The sequence below is a fragment of the Panthera onca genome, chromosome X (assembly GCF_046562875.1).
Source record: "Panthera onca isolate mPanOnc1 chromosome X, mPanOnc1 haplotype 2, whole genome shotgun sequence".
NCBI classification, from domain to species: Eukaryota; Metazoa; Chordata; class Mammalia; order Carnivora; family Felidae; genus Panthera; species Panthera onca.
Genome location: NC_138357.1, coordinates 97,928,239 through 97,951,016, shown reverse-complemented (window position 1 = coordinate 97,951,016; position 22,778 = coordinate 97,928,239). Strand labels below are relative to the sequence as shown.

The 22,778-nt window shown below is 35.4% G+C and overlaps 1 protein-coding gene across 1 annotated transcript in view; it reads left to right on the top strand.

Moving 5' to 3' along the window:
• CFAP47 (cilia and flagella associated protein 47) overlaps positions 1-22,778 on the top strand; it is a 544,336-nt gene that overhangs the window by 433,148 nt on the left and 88,410 nt on the right. The window contains exons 57-58 of the mRNA XM_081794138.1: positions 1,404-1,560; positions 8,043-8,141. Coding sequence (XP_081650264.1) covers positions 1,404-1,560; positions 8,043-8,141 — 256 coding nt within the window. The remainder of the gene's footprint in view (positions 1-1,403; positions 1,561-8,042; positions 8,142-22,778) is intronic.

Genomic DNA, 22,778 nt, shown 5'->3' with positions numbered 1-22,778 from the left:
AAAAAAGTTAGAGATAAAGATGGGCTAAATATGTCACTATTTTTTAATGCACATGTTCATTTGGATACTCTTTAGTTTCCCCTCCCTGAACCCAAGGGGATAATTTAAGCAATGCCAGAGCAGTTGTTGGATACTAGCGTTCAGTAATATGGGATATGGTTTAATTTAGAAGCTCCAGTATTCCAGGCCATATGGCAAAACATGAACACATTGACATTGGCCTCCTTGTTTTTGTAGTTTGGTTCACTCCCAGTGGTTTAAAGTAACTTTATTTCTGTCCTTCAGGATTGAATTTTATCGAGTAGCCAAAAGAAGTAAGTAATTTATGTAAAACAGTTGTTAATGTAATTGAACCCTGATGCTTAATCCCAGTCATTCAGTTGTGTGTAATCAAGGAAGGACATCATAAGTGAAAACATAGTGTACTTGTATGTTGTTAGTGAAATGTCTAACTAACAGTAATGCAGTCATCTGAATATATATGTAGGTAAAACTTCCCTTTAATCCTTCCTATGCAGACACAGCATTTTATGGATTTACTTCATCACCTATCCTCGTTCGAAACAGTCTTAAAAGTTTCCCTCTTTTGTTGGAATTTAGGCTTGGACACATCTATGTAGTTTAATACATTATAAAGTAGGTTATTTTGTGTTGGTTTTCATTTAGTGACCTCCTTATTCATCTGTAACATTAGCAAAGTATTCAGTGCAGAGAACTGAGTCAGAGTCTGCTGTACTCTCGAGACTTTCATTCTAAATGAACACAAAGGGAACATTTTCAAACAGTGCTTTGCAGGCTTACGAAACCCAGATAAGAACAATGGCTACGTGTGATCTCCTTCACGTAATTTTTGAGCTCTTCTCCCCTATCTTGTCCTACCAGAACGTACACTGTACTAGACGGTGGGGATAAATAATATGGCATGCAATTGTGCACACTTCCTTTTAATGGGGCTTCAATCTGTGCCTCGCCATCTTTGCCTTCATGTGATAACTATCTGAATTTCATTTGAAATTCACCCTAAGATTTTGGAAACTTGATGCAGTATTTAGTATCCAGTTTGCTAGACAAATTGATTTCTTAAAAAACCTTGAATAGAAATGCAAGGTTTTCATTAAGATTTCTCTTTTATGTTGCTATAAATAACCTTTTATGCATAGAAATATGTTTAATATTTTGAGTATGGGTCTTTTGCCCCTTTTTTTAAGTGTAGAAATACACTGAAATTTCAGTGAAATCAAAAAGAATTTGGAAAAGAAAGGAAAAATATAACTGCATATTAATATTAACAACAAAATGTCTCTTACCTGCCAAGATTTTTATGCATATTACATTTACTAAGTGTTGCAAATAAAATGTACATGATTAGGATATATGTATCATGAATGTTTATCTTTAAACAGTTTACAGAATGGAGATTCTTCCTCTCTGGAATAGGACTATTCCCCCAGCCTATAGACATAAAAAGAATGACCGCATACCTCAGTCTTCAATCATCTGTTGTTATAACTTTCCAAAATCCCACCAAGGAAGATGTTCTAATCGATATCATACTAACAAGTAAGTTTTTTTAAATATATATTACGTATGTTATTTTGTAATTATTAATGAAACCTGTTTTATCACAGAAAACAAGCATTTTAGAGATAATGGACACTTTAGGAATCCATTAGCTGTTTCAACACCATCATTTTGTAAAAGAGAAAACAAGATGTGAGAGATGAAGTATCTTGGCTGAAATCACAGCTTACAAATGGTGGAGCCAGAATCAGAAATTAGAAGTCTAGGGGCGCCTGGGTGGCTCAGTCAGTTAAGTGTAGATTTCGGCTCAGGTCATGATCTCACAGCTCATGAGTTCAAGCCCCACATTAGGCTCTGTGCTAACAGCTCAGAGCCTGGAGCCTGCTTCATTTAAAAAAATTTTAAAAAAAGGAAATTAGAAATCTCTGTACCAAGTCAATTTCTTCCAATTTAATCTGTAAAACCAAATATGTAAATTAGTAGATTTGTAAGATTTTTTATGACCTGACTCAACTATGCCAATGCTTATTCCTTAAAAGTTTTTAGAAATTCTAGTATTCTGATTTTGTTTCATTTCCCGCTTTTCTTCCTTCTTAAAAATTTTAATTCCCATATAGTTAACATACAGTGTTCTCTTAGTTTCAGATGCACAAGATAGTGATTCAGTAATTTCATATATCACTCAGTATCATCATCATATAAACATAGGGGTGCAAGTATCCCTTTGAATTAGTGGTTTTGTATTTTTTTGGTAAATACCCAGTAGTGCGATTATAGCGGATCATAGGGTAGTTCTATTTTTAACTTTTTGAGGAAACTTCACACTGTGTTCCACAATGGGTGCACCCTCTTTTCTTTATAAATAGCATATTTGGGTTAAATTCTGGGTCTAACAAAACTTGGGGTTTTTTTCCATGTCATATTACAAATACACGTTTTTAAGTTAGATCTTGTAGAGTTTCTCGTCACTTTTTATTAAAAGACCAAATAATGAGGTTCTGAAATTGAAACCAACTCTTTATGAGTTTTCTGAAGCACATTTTAAATCTAATATTGGACATTACTAATTTTATCTTTTCAAATATTATTACTACATCGACTAACACTACTACTGCTGGCATAATTCATTTTATGTAGCTCAATTGTTAGGCCAAAAGGAATGCATACATGTTAAGGTTTTTGATATAAATAACCAAGTTACTCTCCAGGATGGTTATACTGTTGCAATTCATGCTCCTACGAGGAGTCAATTACAGACATTCCCTCTTTTCCTGAACCTTGTAAACCCTGACTAGTAGCATTCTCCTTAATCTCCATCAATCTGACAGAGGCAGATTGTATTTTATCATGAATGCAAATTACTATTTTTTGATTAATGCTGAAGCTGAACAGCATCGTTTACTTGTTGAAGTTTTTGTCTTTCCTGATCACCTCCTCCTGCTCTTGGTATAAAATAATTAAGTAAAAATTAAGAACATACTGTCATCTAATGTACAATCGTCTTGTGAAGACCTTGGCTGTGATGAGAAGGAGAGACACGTCAGTATTTAGCAAAAGGTGGTTGTAGGGGCGCCTGGGCGGCTCAGTCAGTTAAGCGTCCGACTTCTGCTCAGGTCATGATCTTGCAGTTTGAGTTCAACCCCTGCATCGGGTGCTCTGCTATCAGTGTGGAGCCCACTTCAAATCCTCTCTCTCCCTCTCTGCCCCTCCTGCACATGCTCTCTCTCTCTCTCTCTCTCTCTCTCTCTCTCAAAAATAAACACTTTTTTAAAAAGTTTTCTTAAAAAAAAAAAGTTGATTATAGACTCAAGGAAGTCAGCATTTTAATATGGAAGACATGAGCATTTGTATAGGCAGAAAGAAGAAGACAGGCTTGAGCAGAAGTTAAAGCTGTAAAAGAGGTAGGGCTTAACTGATGGGTATGGCTCTGGGAGGACCGGGATCAGACTTGAAGGAGAAGGAATAGCCTTGAACAAGAGAGGCGTTTCTACCTTTGGACAGGTGGAGATAGGGTAAAACAAACGTGGCTGTAGATAAATTGTTAGGGTGCTAGAGGGGCTTTGGAATTAAGTGTGGTTACATTTATATTTTTATCTGCCGATCAGTGACAGAGTAGATTTGAAGAGTAGCACAGTGATTTAAAGTAATTGCTGCAGGGAATGGAGGGTGGAGCTGACAAAATTAAAATACAAAAGGCATTTGTCTGGGATTAGAAACTACAAATTTAGCTAGGCACCAAGAAAATACCGTTCTGAAGTTGGTACCACTTCTGGGGTTCGGAATTCCTGGTGTGGGAACAACATACAAGGCTGATAAATGGATCTGTCCAAGAAATGGAATTTTCGAGACAATTGCAGGCAAATCACTTCAGAAGGATGTGAATGTTATAAAAACATATTGGATCAAGATTGTTAACATTAAAAAATAAATTATGTAGGGTGCCTGGGTGGCTCAGTAGGTTAACTGTCTGACTTCTGGTCATGATCTCACGATCCGTGAGTTCGAGCCCGGCATCGGGCTCTGTGCTGCCAGCTCAGAGCCTGGAGCCTCCTTCAGATTCTGTGTCTCCCTCACTCTCTCTGCCCCTCCCCCGCTCAGGTTCTGTCTATCTGTCTGTCTGTCTCTCTCTCTCTCAAAAATAAATAAACATAAAATTTTTTTGAATAAATTATGAAGTAATTTGTGGCTTGTTTTTTTTTTCTTTAATTGGTCTGAAACACTTTTGATATATAACAGGAAAAAACAGTAAGCTTGACAATGAAAGACTTATTAGTCTTTTGTATTTTTTTTAAATATGTATTTATTAATTCTGGGAGAGAGAGCAAGATCACTAACTGGAGAGGGAGAGAAAGAGAGGGAGAGAATTCCAAGCAGGCTCTGCACTGTCAGTGCAAATCCCGATGCAGGGCTTGAACCTACAAACCTTGAGATCACAGCCTGAGCCAAAACCAAAGGTCAGACAGTCAACCAACTGAGCCACCCGGTTTGTATTTTAAAACAGTATTTTTAATAAACTTGCTCTCTCTTGAGTAAATGTTTAGACCCTCAGATACTCCCCCTTCCTTCAACCTGAGGAGACCAGGGACCAAGAATGACACCAACCTCTGGTATCTTTCCTTTTTTCACTTTCACCCCTTCCTTTATGAAAATATTTCTCCTTTCCTTTTCTCAGTACTGAAGTCCCTCTCTCTCTATATATATCTCTGTCTCTCCCTGTCTCTGTCTCTGTCTCTCTCTCTCTCTCTGTCATAACCTCTTCCTTCTTTCTGTTGTGGGTTCTGTTTTTTTTCTAGCCACCATGTTCGTGTCTTATATTCATATTCTTGGCGACTGGGCCTCATAATTTGGCTTGAATTATTGAAGGGACCACAAGAAAACATGACTGACAATAAGGGTAAAAATATTTAACATGTATGCCAAATATACTAATTTTAAAGGGTACTAAATTAAGACCTTCTAATTTAAATATTTGCAAATATCTTAAAATTATTTCATGAAAGGACTGTGCAATCCCTTGCTATCTTTCAAAAGAAGAGATCATCGTTTCTACAGATGCTACAGAATTCACAGAATCCCCTTACAGAAGTTGGTAGCAAGACTCATAACACCAAGTTGGTGGTTGCTGAGTGAGAGAAGTCTCACACTATTTCAGATCCAGCGTTCCTGATTTCTCTTTCAATAGAAAGATAGATAGATAGATAGATAGATAGATATAATAGATATACAAGATATATAGGAAAAGATATCTTTCAGAATGCACTGTTTTTCCAAGAAGGCAATGTTTTTAGAATTGCAAACTCATTCTCAAACTTTTATATTGCCAATTGTCTAATGTCTTTTCATCTGCTGAGATTTTAGCTATTTCCATTTTAATAACTTATTTCAGAAATGCTGCCCTTTGACATTTAAGAATCTTTTATTCTATTTCATTAAATTCTATTTAATTTTTTAATTCTATTGTGTGTTGTGTGTAAGCTTTTTTTAAAAAAAAAATTAATGTTTATTTATTTTGGAGGGAGAGAGTGCGAGTGGGGAAGGAGCAGACAGGGAGGGAGACACAGAGTCTGAAGCAGGCTCCAGGCTCTGAGCTGCCAGCACAGAGCCTGATGCAGGGCTTGAACCCACAAACTGTGATCATGACTTGATCATGATCATGATCATGACTTGAGCCAAAGTTGGACATTTAACCGACTGAGCCACCCAGGCGCCCTGTCTCTAAGTTTTTTTCAGTTGAACATTACACAAGGCAAGGTGTTGAAAAGATTATATTTCAGGGGTCTATTCATATCTTACTTCATGCAACCTTTAAATGGGATGCATTTAAATGGATGGGATAGGGAGGCTAGAGAGGAGATGGCCTAAACGCTAAGAGAATAGTAGAGACATCTCCAAAACAGACCGTTAATGAGTCCCATGAGGAGCAGGATACTACTTCACAAAAGCTTCAAATAACCTAGGGCACTCGCATTTGTTATACACTCACTTTGTACCAGGCTTGAGCTCTGTAAATGTGACTATACCCAATCTTTAAAAAAAGACTCTTGGAGACTTCTCAGATATGGAACCTGAGGCTTAGAAATTTCCCAAAACCATGCAGTGAGTCAGTGATTGAACAGTGTCTTGAACTCATCACGTCTAGCTATCTTCTCCAGGGCCACCTAACTGGCATTCTAAGTTGTCTGCTTACAGATGGTGCTTATAAAGCCCCATACTGATAAGGCTGTAAAGAATTGCACTTGCCTCTCTTTTTGCTTCTTCCCCTTAAGATCTCAGTAAAGAGGCCTCCCTTCATCCAATCAAAGGACCTCAGGAAATACCTCTGACTGCCACTCCTTTCACATTTTCTCAGCTCCTCAGATCTCTCCTTTCTCTTTTTAACTCTGCCATCAGACCCTGGTTCTGCCTCATCAATACATGCTTGGACTTCCTGTGTTGGCCTCCTTGATCAGCCTCGACATGTACCCTTGCTCAGTGACTGGTATCAGTGGACTCAGTTCCCACAATCCTCTCTGATCAATAATAATGCCCTCCACTCCAGCCCCTGCTGTCAAGGTTCCACCCTATTTAGCCAGGAATAAAGGTGGAAAAAGGAAAGGTAGCCATGGGTGGGTTTGAGTCAACACATTACAAATTAGGGCCTGATGTACCTATTAGGAATTTAAGGACACATCTCCATTATTTGTATGTGTGTGCCCTTGCTCATATAACCACATTCCAGACCTGCTAATTTGTGCTTGTTGATGGCAGGGGTTATATCCACTCATAGCTTTATTCCTACCTAAATGAGTATTTCAGTGCTGGCATATGTTGGTAGAGCAGGAATTGAATATTCAGTCACTGATTATATACTGATCATCTGTTTTGTGCAGAAAACTGTCATATGCACATTTCAAAACTACTAGATCTGTAATATACATACACAAAAACATATATACATTGTGGTATTCTATTTGTGAAATATCACTTACAGATTATATACCTAAAAGTTACATAAATGAATGACGCAGTAGTCAATGCATATAATATAGCTGTTTTGATTTCTTTTCAACTAAAATAGCTATAGTCTTGAGATTATTCACTCTTTTTGCTAAATTCAAATTTAAATGCAGTGTTAGTGATTTTATTCAAATGTTTAGATATAAGTGGATTCTTTTCCAGACACCAATAGTTTTATTGAAGAGCAAAACAAAATGAAAGTAGGGATAAAGGAGTATCTAATAATTTGCTGTATAAAAATATACATGATATACATATATATATACATATATACACATATATATATACATATATATATACATATATACACATATATATATACATATATATACTCATATATATATAAGTAATGCCCCAGTACGTATTGCTATACAAATAATGCCCCTACGTGTATATTGTTTCATGTTTGAGATGTGTATTTAAGGTGTATTTCTGTAAGTAGTATTGATGGGCAAAATGGTGAATAAATTTACAATTTTACCAAGTGTTACAAAAATCCTCTTCATGGGGGTTATATCATGCACTCACATTTCTTTCCAAGGACAGTGTATTTAAAATTATATATAAATGCTTGTGCCGACAGAAATTTTTATCTTTTATATATGGTAGCACTAAAAGCAAGTACTTGTTATGTAGCTAGTATGTTTTGGGTAATTGGTTTTGTATTTATTGGTTTAAATTACTGTCAATGCATATTCATTTATGCATATGTAAATATTAACTACTGCCAGCCATTTTTAGATAGAGGGCTCAAACAGGCTCTCATTCATATCTATTGTTTGAGTAGTTTAAATTAAAATTCTAAGAATGTATGAGTTGATTTTATAATATTATAGAGAAAGCCATTTATAATGTTGGCTATGTTCTTCAAAAATGGCATTTAAATGTCATCTTAAAATATACTTGGAAAAATAATTATCTGAGAAATTTCCCACTAGAGGGGAGTTTTGATTCTCTTTCAATCTCTCCTGCTATTTTTCCTTTTGAATGTGACATTGAAGAATATCTCTTTATATTTTTATTAGGTCGGGAAAAGCCCAGGCATCTCATCCTTGACCATCACTGGGATAAGTTCTTCAGGCAGACTTCTGCTTTCAGTTTTAGTGGCCTGAGTCACACAAAAGGTATGGATTTCTGCATTATATTCTGTCCTTCTATATGGTTTTGTATTTCAGAGATGATGAAATTGTATGTCTGTTGTCTTAATACATATTTAATAATAATTATACAATTAAAAACTTGGATACAAATTTAGCAAGTTGATAGAAACACATGGATAGTATAACCTTTATATATATTCATTACGTCTTCACCGGCTTTCATTCCATAACATAGAAGTACAATTTGTAAAATATTTTATCTTTGAGATTGTGAATGGTCAAAAGTCATACCACTTAATTAATACGTAAGTGTGTGAGTCAAAGAAGGTTTTGGAAAATTAAAAATAAATAGTATGCTAAAGCTATTCATAACCATGAAAAATAATTGCATCTTTACAAAGCTAATAATTCCCTGAAAATTTATTATAGGATATCTCTTTGTACACTATATTAATCATCCCACTTGCACCTTGATGAATAGGAAAATATCTAAGGCATAAGAAATAATGAAGTCGCCTAAAAATCTACAGCTTAAAAAATATTAATTTGCTTAAATAATATTTTTAAATTCCATTAAATTAATCATAACAATTATGATAAAGATGATAAAATATGAATTATCTTAATACCAAAAAACTAACTGAAATCAGCAACTACTACTAGCATCCCAATACAAATAGGTTCCTGACTTTTTTCTGTGTACTGTAGTATTTATGTCAGCATCCTAAATCTCATTATTTTATTTCATTTGATACAGCTCCATCATGTAGGTGTTATTCTTATTGAATTGAGGTGATTACAATTCAGAAAAATTAACTTACACAAAATCAAGACAGTTGCTTAAGGGTGAAGCTGAACCTCCTTGTATCTGACTTCAAAGTCTTTGTTTTCAATTTCTTTGTAACATTAAAAAAAATGTGAACAGGGGCGCCTGGGTGGCTCAGTCGGTTAAGCATCGGACTTCAGCTCAGGTCACGATCTCGCGGTCTGTGAGTTCGAGCCCCGCGTCGGGCTCTGGGCTGATGGCTCAGAGCCTGGAGCCTGCTTCCGATTCTGCGTCTCCCTCTCTCTCTGCCCCTCCCCCGTTCATGCTCTGTCTCTCTCTGTCTCAAAAATAAATAAACGTTAAAAAAAAAATTTAAAAAAAAAATGTGAACAGTTCACAAAGAGTAGGTACAGGTGGCCAAAGAATGATTGCAAATATGTTCATAGTCACTATTATTCAAATAGATGTTGATTTAAATGACAGCCGCCTAAGTTTTTGTTTTCCTTTTTGTCTTTATTTTTCATTGAAACCATGGTGAAATTTGAACACATACTGCTTCAAGGAATACAAATCACAACATAGTTTCTGAAAAGCAGTTTGTGTAATACATAAAGAAACTTAGAAATTAGCCCCCTTTTGACCCAGTAGTTCCAATTCTGCTGAGATCATTTAAAGAAAGAATCAAAATATTGTATTGTTTATAATACTGAAAAGTTGAAAATCACCTGAATGCCAAATAGCAACTTTATTATATTTGTATTATTTATATGTCTGTGTATATTTTAATTTTACTTACCCATTAATTATATGAGACATTTTCTTTTTTTTTAATTTCTCCCATTGGTTCTACACTTTCAGTCTTCCCACATAATGAAATCAATCAAAAAATTCACCTACATATTCTTCTTTGTAATGGGGAAAGAGTTACATGTAAATAGACATCTTTTTCTTTTACTCCTTTAATTCATCCAGATTTTGCTTTTTTGCTATATAATTATAATCTAATTTGATTCCCCTCATCTAATTAGCAAGTTTCCCATCTTCTCATTCAATAATAATAATCATTCTGTAGCTATTTACTTTTGCAGGCTGTATTCAGACAAAATCTATTCTGTTACATAGATCTGTATTTTAGGTCTTATTCCAGTGCTATACATTTTAAATCCTATAGTTTTACATTTTATTATTCTATTTCTTTCTTTTCCTGATCTTTCAAATGATTTATTTCCTTTTATCACCTGTTTATCCTTATGGAAAAAACCTAGAATAATTTTTTTTGTCAAGTTTCAAAGAAATCTCAGTAAACATTTGATTGCCATTACATTAAACCTGTAGACAAATTTGGGGAGAACTACATCTTTACAATAATCTCCTTATCCAAGACCATTTATTTCCTCATTTTCTAGCATAATGTTTATAAGTGTTAATAAAGTTCATTTTTGTGTATGACAAAAAACATAAAGCTTCCAGTGGCAGTACTTTTGTTTAAATAATCCAAATAATGGGTAAAAGGGGCCAAAAGGTAAAGTAAATACATGCATAAATAAAAATAAAGTCCCAGGGAATTGCCTACTCTAAATGTGGAGTTGGGTATGGAAATTATTGTTTCTTTTACCAAAGTCAAGAATCTTATTTCATAAGTTTACAAACTTTATATCTCTCTGTATTAATTTTGCACTGCTCATATATTTAAATGACTTTCCTTGCTAGTTTTTTTTTTTTGAGTTCCTGTTGTTTATTCTTCAGCAAGTGATTTTTAACATATTTTCAAATTTATTTTTTTATTTTTTTGTATATGAAACTTATTGTCAAATTGGTTTCCATACAACACCCAGTGCTCATTCCAACAGGTGTCCTCCTCAATACCCATCACCCACCCTCCCCTCCCTCCCACCCCCCATCAACCCTCAGTTTGTTCTCAGTTTTTAAGAGTCTCTTATGTTTTGGCTCCCTCCCTCTCTAACCTCTTCTTTTTTCTTCCCCTCCCCCATGGTCTTCTGTTCAGTTTCTCAGGATCCACATAAGAGTGAAAACATATGGTATCTGTCTTTCTCTGTATGACTTATTTCACTTAGCATAACACTCCAGTTCCATCCACATTGCATATTTTCAAATTTAAATAATAAGTAATCCAGTTAGTAATTATATATAATGTAATTTATGTCAACACAGAGCCTAACATTGTGTATTCCAATTTTAAATTTTCTGCTTTGCAAAAAAGAGATTCTGAAAGTACTTTGTTAATTATAATTTATATTGTTCTTACTGTCTTCACATGGTTTTCGAATTTAATCCGGTTTTCTCCTGGATTCCTTATTGATTTCCCTAGTGTCTTCTGTGGCTTGTTTTTTTTTTTTTTTTTTTCAATAAACTATGCACATCCTGCCTGTACATTGGGTTGACAGTTCAAGGTGCACTCCCTGCTGCTCTATATAATAAGATCTCCAAAGGGGTTATTTTCTCTAGAAACTTTCTCTAGAAACTTTTTGTTTGCTCTGGTGTTCTTATGTGGCATTAGTGTTAGGAGTGTTTCTGATGATTTGGGGAACTTAAACATTAAGGGTACCACAGAAACGGGAGCTCTGTTTCTTACCCTGCTATTGGCATTTTTAGGGATTTAGGGATTCATCGGCCATTCTGTAAAAATTACTGTAGGGATAATCTCATATACCATGTAAAGCATTTATAACCTTAAAACTAAGTCTTTCCACCTCTACATGGAACATTTCCTTGGTGAATATTTGAGAACTATAAAGATCTTATTTTTTTTTTAAGTTTATTTATTTATTTTTGAGGGAGACAGAGACCACATGAGCAGGGGAGGGGCAGAGAGAGAGAGGGAGAGAGAGAATCCCAAGCAGGCTCTGTGCTGTCAGTACAGAGCCCTGTGTGGGGCTCAAACTCACCAAACCATGAGATCATGACCTGAGCTGAAACCAAGAGTTGGATGCTTCACGAACTAAGCCACCCAGGCGCCCCAAAGATTATCTTATTCTTGACCAATATTCACCTAAATGTATAGAGTGAAATACTAATTTCAGGAGATAAAATAGGTGTGATATGAAAAAAAAAAAGCCTAAAGAAAAACTAAGTTCTATGCTTAAATTTGGGAAATACCAGCTTAAAAAAGTTCCCTTTATGGCAGTGTTTCCTAGGGCTTTTTTTTTCTAATGCTGTTTATATTTCCATATAGAGGAAACAACAGGCTTTTGGAATCTATATCTGGCTGAGAAACATATGTTTGTAAATATTGCTCTCAGATGAACTGATTCCGCAGAGAGGTTCTAAATGTGAACGCTCCAGTTTGCCATATACTGTGTCAGTGCATTCAATTCAATTCAGTGAAGTGTTCAACATTAAAGGGAGACCACTGACAGCTGCTAAGACTAGTGTATGTGTCTCATTGTGAGTGCTGCTGTTTCATTTTGTGGTTAGTTCTTCTATGCATCATCCCAGTCTCAACCTGACTTCAGGAACATTTTGACAAATGTTTGACAATCGGCAAAAGGACATAGATAAAAATAATTTCTGCAAACATTCTCATATTAACTTCTTTCTAGAATTTTAGTTCCCTTGTATTCACAAAATCCTTTAATACGGGCACCTGGGTAACTCAGTCTGTTAAGTATCTGACTCTTTATTTCAGATCTGGTCCTGATCTCACGGTTCATGAGATGGAGCCCCACACAGGGCTCCATGCTGAGTGTGGAGTCTGCTTGGGATTCTCTCTCCCTTTCTCTGTGCCCCTCCCCTGCTCATGCATGCATGCACACACTCTCTCTCTCAAAATAAATAAATAAACATTAAAAAAATAAAATCTTTTAATAACATTGAATCTCTGTATATTAAGATATTTACCAAGACTATAACTGTAGCCAGTGACACTGTTTTTTTACATTGGAAAAAGACATTCACATCCATTTTATTCCTCTAAGGAAACTTTTTTTTTTCTGGAATTTTTCTTCCTTAGAATGAGTTCCATGCTATGGTATAGATAGCTCAGTACTTCATTTTGTTTTTAATAATTTCAGTGTCCTTTCTGTTATCATCCTCTAAAAATTAGTGACAGGAATTAGACCAGAGTGGGGAGGGGGCCGTGGGGGGGTTGGGGGAGGGGAGAAGGAGTCTTCTGTCAGTGAAGAATGTTAACCTGCCAGGTTTTCACTTAGAAGTTCATTCTTGTCTACACATCTAATTAGGTTGAATAACCAAGAGTGAGATAAGAGTATAGGTGAATTGTGATCTCAGAAGATATGCTGCTGCAAAGCTGATACATTTATAAGACTTGAAGTGTTCTTTTTCTCTTTCACTTAGGAAGTAATCAAATGTCACTGAAGCAAAGTCAAGATTAAGCCCTTGAGAAAGAAATATCTTAGCTGTAACATTTTCCTGGGCCCTCTGACTGTGACATTTAAAAAAACAGGGCTGAGTTGTGTGTGTTGGGGGATTACTCTTATTCTATATCACGCTATAGCTCTAGAGAATAAGGTACTACCTTACAAATATATGTGTATATAAAATTAGACCTAAGACTCTAGGAAGAGATCCAAGATACACGGACTGGCATTAGACTTGTAGTCCGAGAATCTGTTGTATTCTGGTTTTGACTGTAACCTGAAAAAGTTGTATTAGCTTAAGCTAGTTTCTGTATTCTCTAGAACCTATTCTGGACATCATAAAAAATGAAAATCAGTTTTACCAAATAGGATATTTTTTGAAGAACACATGCAATGGTGTACATGAAGATATTTGTAACCACTAAAATTAGGTACAAGTATTGGTTATTAGTATTATTTGTATAGGAGAAAATAGGTAAACACAAAGATGGACTCCTGGTTTTCTTCAGTTTTATAAGAAATAAGAAAAATAAATAAATAAATAAATAAATAAGACTAGCATAATGCTGGTACATGCCAGGAAATATATTTCTGAAAATGAATAAAGAAATAGTTTTTTTTTCTTCTGAAATCCATTTGTTTTCTAGGTGAAATAGTTGTTAACAAACGATTTTAATTTTCATCAATTACTCATTAATGAAAGAGTTTTGTTACCCTAGGTGAATACTAGTTTTCTAGAAAAGAATTTCTTATGGAACAGTAGTTATCTATTTCCCTATTTATATCTATATTTTTTAAATTATTGAACTTTGTTCTTCCTTTTGATACCCCTAATCCTTTATGTATTCCACTTTTATTCAACATTTTCATTAAATAATATCACCAAGGGCACCTGGGTGGCTCAGTCAGTTAAGTGTCCAACTTCAGCTCAGGTCATGATCTCGGGTTCTTGAGTTCGAGCCTCGCGTTGAGCTCTGTGCTGACAGCTCAGAGGCTGGAGCCTGCTTCGGATTCTGTGTCTCCCTCTCTCTCTGCCCCTCCCTGGCTCATGCTCTGCACCCCCCCCCCAAAAGATCAATAAACATTAAAAAAAATCACCAAATTTCAGTTATTTATATACCACTTTCACAAATTCTGACATACCATTGTATCACCTACATAATAATTTACTTAATAGTATTTTAATGGAAAACAGAGTCACTTGCCATGACCAATAGCAATGTACTCTTTGCAAGGAACTATTTCAAACACTCTACAGGGAAGTCTGGGTGACTCAGTCAGTTAAGCGTCTGACTTCAGCTTAGGTAATGATTCTCACAGTTTGAGCCCTGCATCAGGCTCTCTTCTGTCAGTGTGGAGCCCGCTTCAGATCCTCTGCCCCCTCTCTCTCTGCCCCTCCGCCGCTTGCACTCATGCCCTTTCTCTCTTAACCTCAAGAATAAATAAACATTAAAAAAAAACACTTTGCAAATATTAATGGATTTAGTCCTCACAATAACCCTTTGAGATAGATTGTATTGATACCCCTATGTTAGATATGTATACTGAGACATGTAGGAGTTATGTCCAAGATCACACCCACAATATATACTGGAGCCCAGGTTTGAATATAGGGCTGGGGCTCTACCCAACTGCACAATACTGTTATAAATAGAAGACAGCTTTAAAATGTCTATTGGTAAATAATGTAATAAAAATTTTAAATATCTGCCCAAGTTTCACTCAGAATTATCTGAAGGATAATTGTTGCAAAACACTTTTCCTGGGAAGGAGAATCTAAGAAGGAGGTTAGGATTCAGGAAGTTTATTAGGGAATGCTCTCAGGATCAATGCCACTAGGGAAGAAGAGAATGAAGCAAGACTGAACAGAGGGAGAAGGTAGGGACAAAGGTGTCAGCTCACACATGGCAAGCACCGAAAGGCTGGCTCTTCAGAGTTGCCCCAGGTGGAGATGATAAGGCTGGGATTTTATACCTCCATCTCCTTGACCACCCCACCTGTCCCCTGCCCCAGCCCAATGCCTCCATTAATCTATCATTAAATGCAATCGGCCCCAGGAAAGCAGTTCCACCTGGGTCAGTATGTATGTGAGTCTATTGTTAGACTTTCTATTTGGTTCCAGTTGTCTACTCATCTATCCTTGTGCCAGTACCGTACTACCTTAACTACCATAACTATATGGCAAGTCTTGATATGTGGTAACATAAGCTCTTCCAATTTTTCCTGTTTTTCAAGAGTTTTGTTTTTACTCTAAATCCTTTGTGCTTTTATCAGACTTTTAGAATCAGCTAGGTAATTTCCAAACACACGCAGATACACAGATACATACACACATACATACCCCTGCTAGATTTTGTATTTGAATTGTATTGAAATTGTGCACTGATTTGGGGGTAACTGACATCTTAGAAATATTGATAGAAATATTGAGTGATTGAGTCTTTTAAATCTAGTCATTTGGCTTTTCCCTCCATCTATTTATCCAAAGGACTGTCTATTTCTTCAAGATTTATTTTATTTATTTTTTTTTTCTTTTTATTTATGAAATTTATTGTCAAATTGGTTTCCATACAACACCCAGTGCTCATCCCAACAGGTGCCCTCCTCAATACCCATCACCCACCCTCCCCTCCCTCCCACCCCCATAAACCCTCAGTTTGTTCTCAGTTTTTAGGAGTCTCTTATGGTTTGGCTCTCTCCCTCTCTTTTTTTTTTTCTTCTCCTCCCCTATGGTCTTCTGTTAAGTTTCTCAGGATCCACATAAGAGTGAAAACATATGGTATCTGTCTTTCTCTGTCTGACTTATTTCACTTAGCATCACACTCTCCAGTTCCATCCACGTTGCTACAAAGGGCCATATTTCATTCTTTCTCATTGCCACGTAGTACTGCATTGTGTATATAAACCACAATTTCTTTATCCATTCGTCATTTGATGGACATTTAGGCTCTTCCCATAATTTAGCTATTGTTGAGAGTGCTGCTATAAACATTGGGGTACAAGTGCCCCTATGCATCAGTACTCCTGTATCCCTTGGGTAAATTCCTAGCAGTGCTATTGCTGGATCATAGGGTAGGTCTATTTTTAATTTTTGGAGGAACCTCCACACTGTTTTCCAGAGCGGCTGCCCCAGTTTGCATTCCTACCTCTTCAAGATTTATTTAGGGCCATTTTGTCTGTGCTGATTTGATATGTCAGCATTATCATAGACTACACTGCCATGTGTATTTGGTTTCTTTCTGAGTTATCACTAAGTTCCACTGATCTGTCTTTCAGAGCTGAAACTACACTATTTTAATTAGAGAGGCTTATAATGTCTTTTAATATGTGTTGAAGATAGCTCTCTGACATTACTTTTCCTTTTCAGAGTTTTACTGGCTATTCTTTCTTGTTTATGTATCCATATGACCTTTATAATAAACTCAATTACCTCCAGAGAAAACCTGAAAGAATATTTATTGGAATTATTTTAAATTTATCATTTAAATTTTAACTTTATACCTGTAAGAAAAATCACATTTCTGTGATACTGAATCTTTGGTTCAACGTCCATTTTATGTATTTTCACTAGTTCGTCAACTTTTTGTTTTCAGAAATGTTTAACCTGTATTTTTTTATGTATTTTCAAGTATATTTTTTATATATTTTGCATGTTTCTAATGGACAAATCGTGCTCAAAATAATTATATATTAATTATATTATATATTATATTAGTATATAAATTATATTAATTATAATATAACCATTATAGTAATAATTATATTACTGATAGATAATATATCTCATTTTTTGTGATATTAGAGGAACAGTAAATACACAGTTTTTTGTCAAATAATGTAAGCTACTTTTGTGATTATTTATACTTAGTATTTTATTACCAATTTTAAATGCAACAAGTAACTATTTTCTCTTATTGCTTCCTAGAACACATAAAGGCTTTACTGAAAACGATATGAGTATTCTTTGCTCAAGAATAGAAAATCTTTAATCATTTTCATGAGAAAGATTAATATAATTAAAAATATTATATAATGACTATTATATCACTTTAGTACTCTTGGTATTCTCTGATGCAGTAGTAAAAAGATTAGCATACTCTTCAAAACATTCTACACAATGTTAATAATCTCTGTAAGGACTAATTAAATTTTATCTTTAATTTAAAGAAAAGATTTAGAGCCCCACTTTAGTTTGTTGTCATCAGAGTAATCACAACATTAGGAAAGCCTCTTTCTGGTTACGCAAATATTCCTGGCCGATAAATGCATATGGACGATCCCTTTAACCATATTGCTCTATTCTACTTAAATTTCTTTTTTTCTTTAAAACATCAGCAGGCCTTTTTTTATCACATAATTTTCTACATATAAATAAAACAAACCAGATATAATTTTAGTTAGTGTCATTTTCATGTAATTTAAAATTTTTTCAGTATTCTATTTTAGCTTTATTTAAATATGGATATATGGGGAGACAGATAAATATTAGTTAACATTCCTTTGTTCTTTGACAATTAATGCCTCTGTTGTCAACATGAAGCCATTCAGGCTTTTTGTAAGTTATATTTGCATAACTTTTGCTCATTTTAAATGATTCTAGGTGAGTTTTTCTTATTAATTTTTTTTAATTTGAGAGAGAGAGAGAGAGGGAGAGAGAGAGAGAGGGAGAGAGAGCGTGAGCAGGGGAGAAGGGCAGAGAGAGGAAAAAGAGAATTCAAAGCAGCCTCCCCCCTCAGAACCAAGCCCGAGGCAGGGCTCGATCTCATGACCCTGGGATCATGACCTGAGCCGATATTAAGAGTGGGACGCTCAACCGACTGAGCCTCCGAGGTGCCCCAATATTAGGTTGTTTTTACCTCTGTCATTAATTTGTAAAACTTTTTAACATTATCCATTAAAATTCATTTTTGGTGTCTCCATGAGAGATATTTCTTTTTTTTCTTTTAAAGTTTATCTATTTATTTATTTAATACTCTCTATACCCAAGTGGGATTCAAACTCACAACCCTGAGATCAAGAGTCATGTGCTCTTGAGGTGCCTCGGTGGCTCAGTCAATTGAGCATCTGCCTTCACCTCAGGTCATGATCTCACGGTTTGTGGGTTCAAGCCCTGCGTTGGGCTCTATGCTGATAGCTTGAAGCCTGGAGCCTGCTTTGGCGTCTGTGTCTCCCTCTCTCTCTGCCCCTCCCCCGCTTGTGCTGTCTGTCGAAGATGAATAAATGTTAAAAAAATAAAAAATAAAAAAAGTAAAGAGTCACGTGCTCTTCAGTCTGAGCCAACCAGGCACCCCTCCCTGAAAGATATTTCTTCTAATCTATTATTTGTTTATTGTGTTTAATTATAGTTTTTCCCATATTTTTTTCTGCTATTTTATGGTTAAATTGTCCTCTCTTTATATCCTCGGGGTCACCTGTCTTGGTTAGAAAGATTTTATTCTCAGGGTGCCTGGGTGGCTCAGTCGGTTAAGCATCTGACTTCAGCTCAGATCATGATCTCACAGTTCGTGGGTTCGAGTCCTGTGTCAGGCCCTGTGCTGACAACTCAGAGCCTGGAGCCTATTTTGGATTCTGTGTCTCCCTCTCTCTTTGCCCCTCCCCCACTTGCGCTCTGTCTTTCTCTCTCAAAAATAAATAAAATTAAAAAAATTAAAAAAACATTTATCATAACAACAAATCCCTGCAATTCCTAGGCAAAAATCTAACAAAATATGTACAGTACCTATATACCAAATAGTAGAAAGCACTGATGAAATAAATCCAATAAACCTTAGTAAATAGAGTTGCATCACGCTCATTGACTAAAAACCTAATTTTGTTAAAATGTCAGTGCTCTCCAATTTGATATATAGATCCAGTGCCTTTCCAATCTATTTTTCATGAGACTATTTTTGTAGATACTGATAAGCTGATTCTAAAATATATATGAAAAGACAAAAGAATTAGAATTTCCAAAAAGATGAGGAAGAATGAAATTGGAAGATTTACATTGAAGATTTTAAGATGTACAGGCATACCTTGGAGACATTGCAGATTTGGATCCAGATCCCTGCAATAAAGCAAATATGGCAGTAAATGAGTCAAATGAATTTTTTGGTTTCCTAGTGCATATAGAAGTTACGGTTACACTATAGTGTAGTCTCCTAAGTTACAATAACATTATGTCTGAGAAGCAGTGTGCATAGCTTAATTAAAAATTAATTTATTACTATAGACTCTTTTTTTAAATGTTTACTTTTGAGAGAGAGGCACACACTAGGTTTTGTATGTAAGTGATGAATCACTAGATTCTACTCCTGAAACTAATATTACACTATATGTTAACTAACTGGAATTTAAATAAAATCTTGAAAAGACAAAAAAAGATTTATTACTAAAAAATGTTAGCCATCATTGGAACCTTCAGTGAGTCATAATCACTGATCAAAGATCACTTTAACAGATGTAAAAATACTGAAAAGGTTTAAAATGTGTGATTACCAAAATGTGACACAAAATAAGCAAATGTTGTTGGAAAAATGGCACTGATAGACTTGCCTAATGCAGGGTTGCCCAAACCTTCAACTTGTAAAAAAAAAGAAAGAAAGAAAGAAAGAAAGAAAGAAAGAAAGAAAGAAAGAAAGAAAGAAAAAAACCAGGGCATTATCTGAGAAGCACAATAAAGTGAAGCACAATAAAACGAGGTATGCCTGTACCTAAAAATCTACATTATTTTATATTGACTAAACAGACATCTAGACAATTTGTACTGACTAAAGATGGACATAAAGATCAAATGAACAGGAAAGAAAACCCAGGTTTAGACCCATACACATATAGTTAACTGAATGTTTGGGGTCTGAAGAAATACTAAACACCTGATTGATACAAGCATGGTACACTGATAGGTGATCAGATTAGATGGTGAAAGTTCAAAGAGAAGGAATATTTGCATCATCTCAAAGTATTTCCACTAGATGTGTATTAAATACTAAAATACTAACTTACATTGGAGAACTTGGCAGATACCATCTTAACGAAATAAAGATTAACATGACCAATAATAAAATATATCAATATCATATATCCCCTGATAATCAGACACAGAGAAGAAGAAATAATCTCTCTGGTATTATTCCCCCCAAAACATACCCTCAATCTTATGAGAAAACATCAGAAATTCAAACTGAGGGGCATTCTATAAAATAAATTAACAGTGCATTTTTTTTTAATGTTTATTTATTCTGAAAAAGAGAAAGAGAAAGAAAGAGAGAGGGCATAAGCAGGGGGAAGGGGAGAGAGGAGAGAGAGAATCCCACACTGACAGCGTGGAGCTCAAACCCATGAACAGAACCGTGAGATCATGACCTGATCCGAAATCAAGAGTCGTACGCTTAACTGACCAAGCCACCGAAGTGCCCCACCAGTACACTTTAAAAGTATTAAGATCATAAAAGACAAGGAATGGCTGAGTCACAGATTGAAGGATACTCAAGGGACATGCCATCTAAATGCAATGCAGAATCTTGGCTTGGGTCCTGTGATATAAAATAACATTAGTGGAATACCCAATGATATCTGGATAAAGTATATAGTTAGTTAATCGTGTTGTATCAATGTTACTTTCTTAGTTTTGATAATTCTATATTTTCACATAAAAGATTATTTTTAAAGTCAGTTAGAAAATATTATCTCTGGAATTATTCCAAACACTAACTATCTTTTTATTTTATTACTCAAAATCTATAGCATGTTTTACAATTTCTGTAAGACTATGTGAGTCTAAAAAAAATAAAATAAAATAAAAAAACGATGTGAGTCTTTCTTTGTGTCAGGTAAATTTGGGATGGTAATGTGATGATAAATTGAGTTTTGGTTGCTAATTTACAAAAACTAGAACAAGGGGTGCCTGGTTGGCTCAGTCAGTTAAGCACCCAACTTCGGCTCAGGTTATGACCTCACGGTTCATGGGTTTTGAGCCCCACGTTGGGCTCTGTGCTGACAGTTCAGCGCCTGAAACCTGCTTTGGATTCTGTGTCTCCCTCTCTGTCTGTCCCTCCCCCGCTCATGCTCTGCCTCTCAAAAATAAATAAACATTAGAAAAAAAAAAGTAGAACAAGGAGGATTCCAATGCTAGCTGCTTAGTTTATGTTAATTCCTAAAAAATTATTGCTATGTCATCAAAATCAGGTAGAATGCTTATAATGAAAACAAACACGAATAGTAATAATAGCATGGATTGATTATGAGCAAACTCTAACACTTTAACCTAGTTTTACAGATCTTCCTTGACTTAGGATGGGGTTATATCCCAACAGAGCCATTGTAAGTTGAAAATAACATTAAGTGGAAACTGCACTTAACACCTCTAGCTTACCAAACATCAAAGCGTAGCCTAGTGGACATTAAACCTTTAAACCAGAACATTTCCCTTAGCCTGCAGTTGGGCAAAATCATGTAAGACAAAAGGTATGGAATATCTCAAGTAATTTGTTGAATACCAATGTGAAAGTGACAAACATAAAGCGTACCACTTGTTCACCCTCGTGATTAGGTGGTTGACTGGGAGCTGTGGCTCACTGCCACTCAATACCCAGCATCATGAGAGTGTCATACAGCATATCACTAGCCCAGGAAAATATAAAAATTCAAAATTCAAAGTACAATTTCTACTGAATGTGTACTGCTTTTGCACTTACAAGGGACGGTCTCTATTTTGCTAAACTCTCAAATCTTAAGAAATATGTAATACTTAGGTTCTTCATTTTCTACAAGGCATTAGACAGATTCCATTATGAGATCCTTGTGATACAAGTAAATGCATTCCAGTATATTGAACATTTGTATCCAAAACTCCTGATAAATGGTCATTTACTCTGTCATGATAGTCACTCCCTTTCCTTATGCTTTCTGCTCCCATGTTTGTCTTCCCTCTTCTATTCACTAGGCAAACCCACAACCATGGTGAATGTAGTCAATGATTGCTGCATTAATACTGTATAACAAACAACCTCATAATCTCAATGTTTTCTAACCATAAACACTCATTTTTCTTGCTCATGAATCTGCTGATTAGCTGAGTAGCTCTTCTTTAGATTTTCTATCAGTTTCAGGGCTGCTCTATATGTTTACTCATTGTGGGATGTACCTAGAACATTGTCTCATTGTGGCTGGAAGAAGCACATGAGGAGAAGTTCTAGGGTCCCAACTTGTATGCTGTCACCTACCCTGACATTCCATTGGTCAAATCAAGTCACACTTAGTATCATTGGAGATAGGAAATATATTCTGTCTGCCTTAACATTGGAAATATTGAAGTCTAATCACAATCAAACCCTGGCCATGAGTATATAATGATAATAAAGGGGAAGAGTGAAGTATCAGGAAAAGTGGTCCAGTCTCCTACAGTAGCCACCGACCAACTCTGTCTTTTCTTCACTCGCATGCACACAGGTAACTGAATATGGGTGGGAGACAAAGAAAAAGAAACAAAACAAAACAAACCTCTGAGTTTATTTTCATTATTAGGGCTGAATGATTTGTGTTCCTGTCACAAGCCAGCATAATATTGACACCTTGATC